General features: G+C 36.7%; 1 protein-coding gene, 2 long non-coding RNA genes and 1 pseudogene across 5 annotated transcripts; all 4 read left to right on the plus strand.

Moving 5' to 3' along the window:
- Nucleotides 1-57: 57 nt before the first annotated feature.
- Nucleotides 58-5,726, plus strand: LOC136244868 (E3 ubiquitin-protein ligase TRIM71-like). The gene is made up of 2 exons (XM_066036406.1): nt 58-973; nt 3,508-5,726. The coding sequence occupies exon 2, from the start codon at nt 3,518-3,520 to the stop codon at nt 5,564-5,566; it is 2,049 nt and encodes a 682-aa protein (XP_065892478.1). The 5' UTR covers nt 58-973; nt 3,508-3,517; the 3' UTR covers nt 5,567-5,726.
- Nucleotides 5,727-6,773: 1,047 nt separating this feature from the next.
- Nucleotides 6,774-7,576, plus strand: LOC136244873 (ras-related protein Rab-21 pseudogene; annotated as a pseudogene).
- Nucleotides 7,577-10,371: 2,795 nt separating this feature from the next.
- Nucleotides 10,372-11,999, plus strand: LOC136244875 (uncharacterized). The gene is made up of 3 exons (XR_010695607.1): nt 10,372-11,692; nt 11,821-11,912; nt 11,966-11,999. It is a non-coding gene; the product is annotated as an uncharacterized lncRNA (long non-coding RNA).
- Nucleotides 12,000-12,087: 88 nt separating this feature from the next.
- On the plus strand, nt 12,088-13,863 carry LOC136244874 (uncharacterized). 3 transcript variants are annotated; one of them, XR_010695606.1, is made up of 7 exons: nt 12,088-12,138; nt 12,184-12,339; nt 12,809-12,968; nt 13,084-13,164; nt 13,487-13,553; nt 13,603-13,669; nt 13,723-13,863. It is a non-coding gene; the product is annotated as an uncharacterized lncRNA (long non-coding RNA). The 3 variants fall into 3 exon arrangements; XR_010695604.1 differs by lacking the exon at nt 12,184-12,339; XR_010695603.1 differs by lacking the exons at nt 12,088-12,138; nt 12,184-12,339 and having other exon boundaries at nt 12,352-12,968.
- Nucleotides 13,864-15,431: the final 1,568 nt, after the last annotated feature.

Here is a 15,431-nt window from a genome sequence, read left to right on the forward strand (position 1 = left end):
GGTTCAAAGGGTACCATGGAACCCCCCTTTTGAAAGAGCCTCTCTTACTCGAGATACTCTATTAGAGCACTCAAGATCGAGATACTCTAATAGAGCAGTCACAATATTCTTAAGGGGAGCAGTGTAGCAGGTTACGTGTGGAGTTATAATAAGGAAATATAGTTGGTGAGGGGCAGGTGATGACCTTTTTTTTTTTTTTCGGTCTTCGACTTTGCTGAAGTTGCAATCCCAGAGTGGGATCCACCTTTTAAAAAATCTGGATCCGCCCCTGACCTGGGGGTGCACCCCAGAAGCTAAAGCTGTTTCAGGACAAAAAAAAATGATGTAGAGTGGTTTTATATGCACACTAATATCAAAAGCTTTCTAAGTGAACTATATTGGGATAAGTGACAGTCATGAGTAGCCATGGACCTAAACTATACACAAGACCGCGTGCATCTTATTTGCAAAGTATCCCTAGTGGGCTAAATGTGTCCAGTGCTGCAGATGCTAGTTTTCATATACAGGTATACTCGGCAACTAGTCACAGTAAGGAGGATTCTCAATAGTGTTACATGTAGTGACTGTTCTATTAGAGTATTTGACTGGAAATCTAGTTTTTTGTTGTTGTTGGGGGGGAGGGGCTGGATCCGCCACCGAATAACTCCACATTTCTAGGCTAGCGCGTTGGGTAAATTTATAACAGTGACCAGGGAAGATTCGATTTATTTTCATCAGCAAGACCCTCCAGGGGTATAATGCTGATGTGCTGTACAATTTAATACAATCAAATACAGTTAATTACATGATTAGTGCCCTATTAAAAAATCTGTACCAGAATGGACTGAGAAACCTACCTGTGTAGGATTATTTAAACAAAAATTAGCACTAGTCCCAGCTATTAGCGCACGCCGATAGTGATACCACCGCACCATAATCACGTGGTTAAAAGCTGCAGTACCCAAGACAACTCCTTACAGCTGGCTGATTGAAGGTGATGTAAACTGTTGTGTTTTTGTAGTGTTTTTGCCACCAGCATGTAGTGCATACTCGGGTAGTCTCGCTTACGGTTTGGGGCGAGACTTAAAACTCAAGACGGGAGGAAAGAAGGGGTTACTTTTCAAAAGTAACTCCTTACATATTACTGAAAGCACCAGACTACAAAACAGACAGGAAATAGACTGAAATCTCACAAAACAGACATACACCACACATTCAGCTCCCTGCTCGTCTGTCCAGAGTGTATGAACCCCCAAAGCACTTCCCTGTTGTTCACAGACCTGTATAGACGTCTGGGATGGTTATATACAGGCTGCCAGAGAACAGTCCACCAAAAGCAGACCCGACAAGTTGAAGGCGAGTTTGATATGGAAATTGTTAGCCTGATAGTACAGCAACTTCATGCTGGTGTTATCTCACTTTTGGCTTTTGCACCCATTTGCTAAATCCGGTCACAAATTGTATTCAAGAGAAAGAAACTGGTCAATAAGCTTCATTTTAAAGGTGGGCTTTGTTACTTCATTGTGGCTAGGCGTTACTCAGTAGATTAGTAACGTTATCAGTAACTTTGTTACTTGTCATACAGTACAATAGTACTGTATAGTAGGGACCACAAAGGAGTAGGTGTGGCCCACGAAATAACATCACCCAAAAACCTGTCTCTTTTCCCTGATGACGATGAGGCAGTATTGGTTAGGTAAAACTAAGCCCAAGCAAGCTTTCAGATCGACCTGAAACGCTTTCAACAAGTTGCTACAGATTTTAAAAAAAAAATTAACGGAATTTTCTACTGACTGCCTGACTGACTGACTGACTGACTGACTGATGCCTTCAGACAAGTGTAACTCGATAACAGCAAAGACTATGAGCTTGATTTTTTTACTATTCAACGTTGCTTCAGCCCAAGAGGTGCCGTTTGGCATACCACAGTACGTACAATGAATTCTTAAAAGTGTCCTCCTTTGTCCCATTCATCTTGGCTGACAGCGAAAGGTGTCGATTTGGTAGTGGCATGTGATGGCTTCCCTTCGTAACGGAAATCGTCTGTATTTTTCATAGTGGCTACTTTGATTGCAGAGGTGCTTTTTGAACAGCTCTTGATTCATACTGCTGTGTAACGGGTTGAACATAGCTGACAATGAAGTATAATGGATACTTCACTTTTCAGACGATAATTGATATAGCTGGGTCGCACGGAACCATTTCAGATGCAGTATGTGTGGGTTCACCAGTCATAATAATTGTTTACAAAAAAAGTTAACAAACAAGTACACAAAAAAATTTGGAATTTTCAACTAGAGTGGGGACCATAGCACATTGATAAAAAGTACTGAAACAAGCTGGAGTAGTGCACAATACTAAATCACAGTGAAACAATAAGAAGTGTTATATCCCTACTGTGCATTTCCATTATGGTATCTTGAGCACAGTACGGATATAATACTTCTTACTGTTTTACTGTGACACAAAGGAGGACACTGGTAAGTCCATGAAGAATACATTGTACGTAATGTGGTATGCCAAAAGGCACCTCTCGGGCCGAAGCGACATCAAACAGAAAATCAAGCCTGTAGCCTTAGCTGTTATCGAGTTACGCTTGTCTGAAGGCATCAGTCAGGCAGGCATCAGTCAGGCAGGCAGTCAGTTAGTCAGTAGAATATATTTTTAAAATTCATAGCAACTTGTTGAAAGTGTTTTGGGTTGATCTGAAGGCTTGTTTGGGCTTAGTTTTACCTAACCAATACTGCTTCATCGTCGTAAAGGAAAAGTGAGGCTGGTTTTTGGGTGATGTGTTTTCATGGGCCACGCCTACTCCTTAGTGGTCCCTACTACACAGTACTATCATACTGTATGATTTCTGTTGCAGTAGCTGTTTGCGTGGCTTAAGACCTAGACATGCAGACATGCATACTCGTGAACGCATTCTTTTCAATTCCAAAACAATTATAGCAAACAGCTGGCTTAGATCAGCTGTGAAGAATATGCTCCAAATGCTACTTTCTGCATGTGAATACTTAAACTGTATACTGTATATATACAAATTTTTGATGGACATAAATTTTGTAGATTTTACAGTTGTTTTGGCTGTCCGCAAAAATTTCATCCTCAAAATTAGGGCTTACTTTATGATACATAATTGGTAGCCTAGATGAAAATGCATGATAATTGAAATTAGATGAGGTTTGTCATGACAATCCATACGCTATTATGCAACAAAACATTGTTCCAGGTGTTAAGGCTGCTTTAACAACTAGGTAAGTAGTGTGTTGTACTGAGAAGGCTTGTCATAGTCCTGGTATGCACTGCTATGGATATACAGCCCATCAATGTTGAGTTAGTTCAACATTTCTATGAGATCACAAAATAAATGATGATACGTGACCAACCTCCGAAAACAAAACTGAAAATCTGTCCATCTGCAAAAGAATATTACTTTGTGTATGTATTCGGTAGTATAGTAAGCTAAATGCTGGCTGATAAAATTTTAGATGTGAAACCACATTAAGCTTGCTGTTTCTACATGTTTAGGTGATACTGTATGGCAACCAAAGGTAATACAAGCAACAAGAAGTCCCATGTTCCAAGCTGCAATTTATGTTGTAAGCTGCTCAGAGTCCTCAACTACAGACCAGTGATTGAAGCAGCTAATGCAGAAACAAGATGTGATGATTGTGGCACTGATGATCTGGTGGTAGCTGTCTGTATTAACTGCACCTTGTGTCTCTGCCGTGTTTGTAGTCAGTATCACAATAATAAAGATCATGGAACTGTCCAAATACCACAATCTGAAATTGCTGTACCACTTACATGCAAAGAACATGACGGTGAACTAAACCACTATTGTGAGACTTGTGAGAAATTTGTTTGCGTTTGTTGCACACTGACAAGTCATGCTGACCACTGCTGTGGAGAAATGGAAGAAATGGTTCATAAAAAGAAGAATGAAATAAAGTCAGCTAGCAGCAAAATTGACAAAATGATGGATGAATTCTTGGAGACTCATGATAACATTGATCGGGTGATAAAGAGAAGAAGTGATGAAATGGAGAAAATAGACCAGCAATATGATGAACTGTTTAGGAAATTGGAAAACCAAAAAGAGCAAGCAAAACAACAAGCAACTGACACATTGTTACAGAGGGAAACAGCTTTGAAGGAACAACAAGAGAGGCTCACTGCTGTGCGAGGAGAAGTGGTAAACATAAAAGAATTGAATGCTTCCTTGGAAAGGAGTACCGGACAAGAGGTCTTATCTGTTAGGGTAAGGAAACAGAAGAGGGCAGTTGGTGATTGCATAGAACAGCTTGCTACTAAAAGACAAACAATTAGCAACCAAGTTGGAGAGCTGGACAAAATGTTTAGCAACACTACAAGTTTCATAGAATTGGAGGAATGTTGTTTTGATCCATCCCATTTTGAAGTTTTGTGCCCAGAAACATTTTACATTCATGGATCGTACAAGTTTACAGTGATAGCATTGATTGCAGGACATTCGACTGCACAGCTACCCAGTAATGCGGTATCTATACAATTAAAAGCAAGCACAGGAAAAGTGGTGGATGCCAAGATCACTGACAACAAAGATGGTAGTTACACTGGCTCTCTTTCTCCTGTTCATATTGGTAAAGCAAAGCTGATAGTTTCAATTAACGGAAAGCAAATTGCAGACATTTCTTGCACTGTTTTTGTGCGTGAATACCAGGTTAATAAACGTACCATCAACTTGAAGTATGCTGACAAACTGTATGTTGGCAGCCATACAACAGAAAGATTATCCAATCAACCCTGGGGAATTGCAGTTGGTAAGTATGGCTTATATGCAATGACTGATTGTTTACATCATTGTGTTTGCATTTTTGATGAGTCAAGTCAACTGATTAAAAAGCTTGGTGGTGATTGTGGTGACGAAATTGCTCAGTTTCAAAATCCTTTGGGAGTAGCATTTGACAGTAACAATTGCTTATATGTAGCGGACACTGGAAACCATAGGGTGCAGAAGTTTAGCATGTCCGGTAACTTTGTGCTCCAGTTTGGCCACAAAGGAATGGGCAGTGGTCAACTGAACAAGCCACATGACATCACAGTACATGATGGACGAGCCTATATTGCTGACAGTGGCAACAAATGCATCTCAGTCTTTAAAACAGATGGACAATTTTGTAGCACGATTGGTCAAGGAGAGATTGATATTCCTTGTGGTGTTGCTGTCAATGTTGATAATAAGCTTTTGGTTGCCTGCTATGGTCATGAGTATTTGGTTTCTTTCTCACTAGATGGTAGTGACAGAGAGAAAATATGCTTGTTTTCAGATCCACAAGGTGTTTATCGAAACACTCAAAACCTAAATGTTGCATTTGGTGTTGCAACTACCTTGACTGGAGATATCGTGGTAACCGATACCATTAAGCATAAAATTAGGGTCTTTGACAAAACTGGCAATCAGGTACAAATTATTAATACCTACAGGAATACTAATTCCAATAGTATCAACTTTCCTACTGGAATATGTGTTACTTCCTCTGGTGAAATATTTGCAACTAGCAGCTCTGCGAATGTATTGGATACTATTTTTCAACTGATCCACTAGCTAGTTAAGTAAGAAACTAAGTTGCTATTGTAGGCTATTTATTTACATTGTATAGTGACTTTAGTATTCTTTGTTGTATGTATTGCCAGTATATTATGATTATGTGTGAATATTTCTCATTATATTATTATAGCTAGTACCATCACTTGCTCAGTATCATATAGGTCCCCTCCACTTTGATTGGACAATGTTTACAATAAAAATCCGAGGTATACTCTAAATATCATGGGTAGATCTACAGGGGAAGAGCAGATCGTGTTTCTATATATACTAATTTATTTTCAGTACTGTACAGCAAACGAAACATGCTAGAAATTTCTATTAATAAACTCCTTAGTGCCAGCTTGATAGCGATTAATATGCAGCAAATTCGGAGTCAATCGGTGCTATGGTTCTGGAGTTAGCTGGATCATGGACAGACAGACAGCTCTTCAACTTTGTATACTTAGTAGATAATCACTTTTAATTCACTTCTTCTAAAGTCTTAAAATTAAGCTTATACTTAACATTTCAGTAACACTTGCATATGTTGAATGGTTGTTACAGATAAACCTTGCTGATTGTCTTTGTGCTACTTCTCTTAAGTCAGCATTCTTCTGAGCTAAGGAGACCAGATAATCGAGGCATATTCCAATATCATACAATTGTAACATTTAGTTTTGATATCAGTTGGACAATGCTTAATATTACGTTGAAGAAAACTTTTAACCTTATTAGCTTTGCCAATCAGTAACAGTTCTTAACATGATCATAGATGTTCATTGATAGTAGTTACACCAAGGTATTGTTCTGGTGTTGTTTGCTTCACTCCTTGTCCCTGAATATAGCAATGCATAAGTATGGGGTTGGATTTATTGGATACTCTGAGAAATTCACATTTTGCTGGATCAAGTTTTAAAGGACATAGCCATTCCATTATTTAGTCCACCGTTCAAGGGAACTAGATTGAGATCTGCTTGCAAAATGTGACAGTCATTTACTGTTCTGACGGTTGTATAAAGCAAGACATCATCTGTATAATTATAACTTAATTTTACATTTAACATTGGCTGGTAGGTCATCAATAAAACATATAAGAAAAGGCTTGTGGTACCCCAGAGGTGACTTCAGCTGGATTACTGTGTGATGACCCTCAAAGCTGTATACAACCTCTAGTTTTAATTTACCGTTAGTATACGCTTGATATGATCTTGAGGTCACTCCCGAGGGTCACGCAGTAGTAAAGGGGGTTCACCTTTCACAAGTAATGATCGATTGTGGTATTTCGTTATTATCAGGATGAATAGTAGGAAGCAATTTAAGGTGGTCCTCTTGGGAGAAGGATGCGTAGGAAAGACATCCATAATTCTTCGTTATGTTGAAAATCAATTTAGTGAAAAGTACATCGAAACTAAACCGAGTCAGTGCCAAGCGGCTTTCAAGACCAAAAAGTTGAATATCGAAGGGAATCCAATCAACATAGCGATATGGGACACAGCAGGACAAGAACAGTATCACTCTCTGGCCCCTATATACTATCGAGAAAGTCACGGCGCTATTATTGTCTATGACATCACGGATCAAGACTCTTTCCACAAGGCGTGTAACTGGGTGAAAGAGGTGCGTAAGATAGTTGGCGATGTTCCTATGTGTATTATTGGTAATAAATCCGACTTGGAGAAATACAGGAATGTAAGCCAAGAGGAAGCTGAAAAGTACGCTGCTTCAGTGAATGCCAGGCATTACCACACATCTGCCAAACTGAACAAGGGATTAGAAGTTGTGTTCCTGGATCTTACTAGGAAGATGTTGAGAGCGCAAGCCATTGCTACTCCAGTCACAAATCATACACAACCACAAAGAAATTCAAGTAGAAAGTCAATTGTTGTAACTGAGGATGTACCAGTTCAGCAGCCATCTGGTGGCTGTTGTGGTTGAGTGTTACATGTTTCACTACATAATTTGGTTGTTCAAATATGTTTGGTGCTATGCAGTTTTATTAATAATGCAAGATGGTTTTTATTCTGCTAAGTGTGCTATCATGTGAGTTGTGACCTTTTAGAAAGTAAAGTGTACTTTCTGTACATGGTCAGCTGTGAATTGCACTAATTTTCTGTGTGTGCGTGTGTGTGTGTGTGTGTGTGTGTACGTACGTACATAGTGTTGTTTCAGTTGAATCTAAAAGTACTTTTAGTAAGACAAATATGTATTAGTTACCAAATCTGTAACTAAATGAAAATCCATGTTATAACTAAAACTAAACCTATAACAAAAAACAATAATTTACCAAAACTAAAACGAATTAGGAAAGATAACTAAAACTATATCTTAAACCAAAAGATTTTCTTATGCACAACTACTATAACTAAAATTATGGTTTTCATGTTTATAAATAAAATAAAACAACATAGCGAGTATAACCATATAACTAAATCTATAACTAAAAGAAATAAGTAACTTTACTACTAGGGCTCTGTAATTAAGTCATACCAAGGTATTAACAAAGTTACAATCTCACTATACTGAACCATGATAACAAAATATCGAAAATACCGAATATACCATAGTGGTTAATAGTAAAATACAAGGAATTAAATGTTGTGGCATCAAAATAAACTGTGTTTACAGAATGGGTAGATGAGTGTAAATGTTTTTTGCCTTGCCACTTACTAAATACCATCCCTGTTCAGCATTTGTTGTACAGTATCCTTTTAAGGGCAATACCTATATTTAGTAATACCAAGGTATTATTTTAAAAATATACCATAAATGTTTGCAGAGCCCTAATTACTGTATCTAAAACTAAAATTGATGTAACTAACTATATGACTATAATTAAAACTCTTTACTAAAACAACACTAGTGTGCATACATGTATGTGTGTGTGTGTGTGTGTGTGTGTATGTTGTGTTGTCCAATGAGCTTGTAATGCTACGTAGCCTGCAGTAGCCAGTTTTTTAGTCATATAAGGTAGATAGACCTCATATATACCTTATGGTGGATCTTTGATACACTGTTATTGCACTATATAATGTTATTTTCTTTCCATTTATACTTGTATATGCAGCCCCCCCTAATCAGGGGGTATACAATGCTGATTCCATTCCCCACAAGGGACAATGCTTACAAGAAAATACTCTAATAGAGCAGTCAATCATTCTAGTAGAACAGTCACTTTTAAATTACTTGTAAGTAGCTACTTAATTCATAACATAGTGAAATCATTTAAAATATTCTCTCAGAGCTTGAAACTTTTCCTGGGGGCAGACCCTCATGAATAACATCCGTATACCGTATAGCCTAAATATTTCGAGGTAGAGCAATGTTGCTAAAAATAATTTTTTTTGCGGATTTGCAAACATTTCCAAAATGTATTAGACTATATGGAGGTCTAAATATTTCAAGGCTAAAATTTTCACTGATAATCCCCAAAACCGCAAAATCAGCAAAAATTTACACCCTTGAAATATTTAAGCTATATGGTAATATTATGTTGTACTCCACCATGTAGATCTTATTGTCAAGGTTGGTCCCCTCAACTTTGACCTGCTCTACCGCCCCTGCCCTATCACATTTAATTTATCCATGAAATATAGCAATCTGCTGAGTTTTGAATCATTAAAACATTTTAGGTCTGTCAGTGGCTGGAGCCGTGCTATACTCCCGTCCCCCACTTATGGTAACTCTACATATTACTGTTGGGAAACCCTGATGACCACCCATTAGCCATACTAAGACAGTAAGGGATTTACAGGAACTATGCAATTCTATATGTGACCAAATTATGGACCATTTCAATGTTCAAAATCTGTGGCCACCCCCAGGCCCTCCTCACCTGGAAACGATGCTCCTGTGAAAAAAATCCTGGCTATGTTATGCTTCACCTATATTTGGTGTGGCACTTGTATCTGAGGGCACTGGCATGCTCAAGAAACCCTGCCATAATTATAGCAGTAAGGTACCTACCATACAAGTTGAAGCCATGAAGTTAGCCTGGATCCAAATTTGTATATATAGTTGTACATTGAAGAAACATAGTCCATTTTTCTGCGAGCTGAATTGACACCATGAACTTCTCAAAGTTACTAGATACATTTAGTATGATCAAGTGTTTGTAACTTATTTATTGAACAAAATTCTTCAGTTCTGATGACACATATAGTATAATTGCATCAATAAACAAATGCCTGCATCATGTGTTTACATAGACCAGCAGGAAAATTTTGTTTTGTTAGCTGCATATAATTTCTATAATTAACCACATGTATTGTTCCAAGCAATATAATAAAAAATATTTCCTTATAAATTATAATAACATCCTTTATCCTGTTGATATTGTGTGAACCAGAAGATTACTAAATATGCATGGTATATGGCTGTACTTAGATAAAGGAAATATTTTTAACAAAAATAATCTATGCATTTACTTTTCATTTAACAACATACAAAGTTTTAGTAGCTATAATGCATGCACTGTATTATTATACCAACTCCAAGAGGATGACCTATATTAATCCATTTGTTTAAGTACACATGTGCATGTGCAGTGAGTATCACGTTGAGGTCATCAATGGTTTCACATCCTATATAACAATGACCATGGAATATATCTGACAAACTTCTGGCGTGAGGCCAAGTATGAGTGAGACTAATGGTAATTAGATATGATTTGAATCTGAATTATATAATGGGTGTAGATAATTAGTGGAGTTTAATTTGCAAGGCTGCATGTCCTGTTTTGTTTAATATCTATACTGATGGTATGTATATAGTGACGTGCAAGTATAGTCCAAGTTATATAAGTTGACGCCCTTGCAACTTGAAGATTATATGGTTGTGCAGAGTAGAATCATTTAGATAGCTATATAGCTTTGGCAACTCAAAAAGAAAGATATCATGTAGTAAAGTGACTATCATTAAGTGCTTTCATCTGATCATCCATGTTACATAGTCAACAGGCAGGCTAGCTGGTGTTGTTCGGGAGGTACCACATTGTTGTACTATGTTCCTGCATATTCATTCTGTGTCTTAAAAATAGGTTCCAAGATTCTAATAGGAGGCAATGATGATGACGATTATACACCAATCAGCTATATGCCATGGCTGTTCCTCCTCTCATATGCAGTGCATGTTACAATACATAACATACTACACGATACATACAGGCTTAATACAAAACAATGCAACACAAACTTACAGAATAAAACAGTCAACAAATTAATAAAGTAAATGTCCATAATATGAGGTATCAGGTGGCAAATTTTAATATGCCTGTTTGATACCAGTTATGGAAAGAACAATTTTTGCCAATTTTTGATAGCACTAAATTGGCTAAGTTTGGAAATTGTAATGAGAAAACCTGCCAATTTTGGAAAATTTTTTTGCCAGATTTGGAAACATATAAGGCAAATGTGGCATCTTCAAAGCCTTGCCACAATCGGCAAATTACTTACTTTGGTTTTATAGCATAGCACGGTAGATTTAATTGTGGGTATCGATTTTCAGTTTGGATTTAGTTTGATATAAATGGGTTAGGAATCTACTGTAGTGGTGTGCTAGTAGGTTTAGGAAAATTCGCTGGTAGAATTAGGACATTCATGATCACTAGTAGAATTAGGACACTTGCTAGTAGAATTACAGATTCCCCGAGGATCGAAGATCTGATATGGGGAGGATGAATTGTATGAGGAGGTGAAGGATACATGGAAACAACATACATATAACCCTAAAAGATCTTTATAATTTACCTGGTTAAAGTGATTCTTCATGCCTCCTTACACAGATTTAACAAACCTTCACCATGGTGGGTATTAATTAGAAATCATCCATGAGGCCACAAAAATTTCTTGCCTTACGGTATAAACTTAACAGTACATTTGTACAGAGTGCAAGTAACATTATAAACAAAAGAAAAACAACAAAAAAAATCAGCTCTTTGTATATCACTCACCTAGGTTTTTTACGAGGTCTTTCAGAAGAACCGGAAACTTTGGTCTGACAATCTCCGTAGTCAACACTGTCCTCCATCTACTTTGTTTCTAAATAGGCGCTAATACTCGAAAATATTAGAGTAACGTGAAACATCACATGCTGAATATTTGAATGGATTTTTTGAATTTTGAGATGGCTTCTGAGGAGTCACGAATGGTACGCTTACCTTATGGATTATAAATGTAATAGTTTACTATAAAAAAAACATTTATTTTGCTATGAGTACGCATAACAAAATTATGTTAATGGCACCTAGGAGTCTTTTTTACATTTGTTACGCGTAGGCACTTAGTTTACCTTTGGAGATTTGGTTTTTTAAGATGACTGCATAAATTTTGTGTTTCAGTTGAAAGGAATCTTAGCCAAAGTAGATGCGGTAAGTCTCAAATGATTGTGTGTGTAGTTAAGTGTACTATATGTTGCAACTAGTTGGAAGAGAGGATGATGATGAAGTTCGTAGTTGGAAGAGAAGATGATGAAGTTCAACAAAGTAATTTCCTTGATATAGTCTTTAATACTGTGTAGTAGTTAAGTGTACTATAAGTTGCAACTAGTTGGAAGAGAAGATGATGATGAAGTTCAGCAGCCCGACCAATGAAGAGGTTAGTGTGAATTTAATTTATAAATCTTCTAAAGTTTTGTTGCAGGAGGCTAGGTTGAAACCACCCACTAAAACTTTACTCGAGCAGTCTTGTAATTTAGACTTGTCACCACGTCCTTTTTTCCAGAAAAGGGTACTATGGACATTTTAAAACATGTCATCCTGATGTGGCCATTAGTACAAACATTTGTGATAACTACAGGTTTGCGTGTAGTGGTTATCAGATAATTGTATTGCCTATTAAATACTTTGCTTAGTTGTTTCGATGTTGTCATCCAAGTTACCTCTGTTACGTATACCCTTAACACCTTTGTTACCCATGTTACTGTTGTTATCTTTGTTAATCTTGTTGCCTGTTTTACAAAATAATGTTATGTTTGTTACCTTCTTTTGTTACTTTTTTTACCCATGTTTCCATTGTTACCCCTGTAACCTCTGTTATTTTTTTACACTTGCTACCTTCGTTACGCATGTTACTCTATTGTGTTACACCCAATTTTTACAATTGTTTCCCATTGTTACCAATGATTGTTATCCATAGATGTTACTTCTGTTACTTATGTTGCCCTGTTACCAATAGTTAGGTGTTAGTTCTTCTTACCAATGATATGTTGCCTTTTTAATATTTGTAGAAATGTAGCATATAACACATTTATTGACTTGTTTTTTAGTTTCTCATGCCATTTTGCTCAGTGTTGTCAATTTGGGTGGACTGGGGACAAACTATTGTGGTCTTTCCTGGCAGACCGGCATAGAAGGAGCAGGTTCCAGTTGGTTTGTATATATTAACCAGAAATATTTGCTAGGAGTGAAATCTACTCATGTTGTTGTGTATGTAGCCATATCTGTCCTAGGTACATTGTTCGTTTGGTGATTGTGCTTGGTTGTATGTGCTGCGGGCCTAGAGCAAATAATAATAAAAACATGTTGACTGTATATTTGACAGAAATGGACACACCATGAATGTACGCATTATGAATGACTAAGGATGTGATTGAATGTTTGACCAACCTACACTGTGAAAAAGGTGGGATATAATATGGTATTTCCAGTGGCTTATTGAATACAAATAAGCCTTAATATAAACCTTGTATTATACTCATGTTATAGTTTAGTATAATGCATACTATACTATTACATATATGGTTTTAGTTTATTTACCACATTACCTGAAAAAGTTTATATCGAATATAATACCCACACTATACCATCACATATATGGTTTCAGTATGTTTAACACATTAACTAAAGCCTTACATGAGATTGTTAGTATACTACAGGTTATATCAAGCTTTTTTGTATTCAATAAGCCACTGGAAATACCATCTTATATCCCTCTTTTTTCACAGTGCTACCTTTCGGAGTGGTCCTATGGGAACGTGAGATACCCAACTTCTAATACACCTTATGAAATGGGTGAGGATGTGGTAGAGTGTTAACTAAATTTTAACTGATGTACCTTCAGGTGTGGTTGATTGGAAACCTGGTGCAGTATGATGGATATGCTTAGGAAGTTGACACCTTATCAATGGGTAAGGATGCATGGGATTGACTTTTAAGTGTTTTCAATGGTGTATACTTATAGTGACTTATGGAAAGGAACACACTCACTTCTGGGATGAGTAGCATGTGGAGCATTGTCCAGGATCCTGTGGAAAAAACTGACATTTTATTATTGTTTGTATTATTTGCAATCTACAGTAACATTACATCTAGCATAAGCGAACCACGCTAAATCTAAGATCTTGTTATCTAATAGAGTAGTCATTTACTCTAAAAAAGCAGTCAGGAAATGCTTGCAGAAAGTCAAATTTAATTTTGATATTTTACACAACACTAAACTGTATACATATCTCTTCAATACATAGTCGTCACCAATAAGTACAAGAGTTAGGTTATAGGATATACCATATAGTGGTAAAAAGTTCTGTTATTGAGGAACCTTGCAATTGCAAGTTTCACACATTTAGCTAATTGGCCCGGTCATATGCTGGTATCAAATATGTCACTATTACTAGCTAATGGAATTCCACTCCTTAGATTGATATGTGTAACAGAGGTAACATTGGTAATGAAATTAACATGGATAATGAAAGTAACAAGTGTAACATGGGTAACAAAGATTACAAGGGTAAATGAGGTAACAGTCTAACAGAGATAACATGGCTAACAATTAAGCGAAACAGAGGAAACATGAGTATCAAAAGTAATAAGGGTAACAGAGGTAACATAAGTAATAAAGGCAATAAGGTAACATGAGTAACAAAGGTAATCAGGGCAATAGAGGTAACTAAGGTAACAGAGATAACATTAGTAACGGAGGTAATAAGGGTAACAGAGGTAACTTAGGTAGCAAGGGTAAGACAGGTAACATTGGTAATAGAGCTAGCGTAGGTAACACGTGTAATATTACCAACAAAGGTAAAAAGGGTAATAGAGATAACATGGGTATCAAGGGTAATATGTGTAAAAGAGGTAACAAGACCAATGAAAGTACCTAGCCATATCAAAGGTAACAGAGGTAATGTGGGTAACAGCTATAACATATATATATATATAGGTAATAACATAAGTAACAAAAATAAAAGTGTAACAAGACCAATGAAGGTACAAAGAGTAATAATGGTAACTGAGGTAATATGGGTAACAACAATAACAGAGGTAACATAAGTAATGAAAATAACAAGCGTAACAGAGGTAACATGGATCAAAAGGGTAAAAAATGTTAACAAAGATACTGAGTGAGAACATTATCCGTAATGCTGCACTTCTGGGGACACGCTGCACCAAATAGCTCCCAGGGATACATATCAAAACATGCTATTGGGATTTGTAAAGTCAGAATGGCAAAAATGGCAAAATCAAATTTACAGCCAGTAATCATTTTATCAGCAATATTGTACATTACCAGTATCCTTTGTTTGTTTTCTACCCTTAGATCATGAAATGGACTGATTAAACACTGAATTTTTCAAAGGTTTCAGGATGGATGGATCACTTTTTCAGTTTCTCCAATACAAACTCCATACATTTTACATCATTTTGTATATTCAATAATTGCAAGCACTAGACACGATCAAATACCATAAAACTTAATATCATTCAACTCCTTATGAATTGCTCTATCCGATTCCGGCCGAACAAAATTCGTAATCGCTATGGTAACGGCGTGATGCCGCTAATTAATTAGAACGCGAAATTCGTGATTTGCTCTCCAATGGATTTTGTACTGCGTAAGTTGCTATTTACCATCGTTTGTTGTAAATTTGCAAGCTGTAAACACTTTAGCTTCGA

The sequence above is a fragment of the Dysidea avara genome, chromosome 14 (assembly GCF_963678975.1).
Source record: "Dysidea avara chromosome 14, odDysAvar1.4, whole genome shotgun sequence".
In the NCBI taxonomy this organism is placed as follows: Eukaryota; Metazoa; Porifera; class Demospongiae; order Dictyoceratida; family Dysideidae; genus Dysidea; species Dysidea avara.

Bases quoted from the DNA above. Each gene is read 5' to 3' on its own strand.
- LOC136244868 (XM_066036406.1), top strand. From the start codon at position 3,518: ATGGCAACCAAAGGTAATACAAGCAACAAGAAGTCCCATGTTCCAAGC.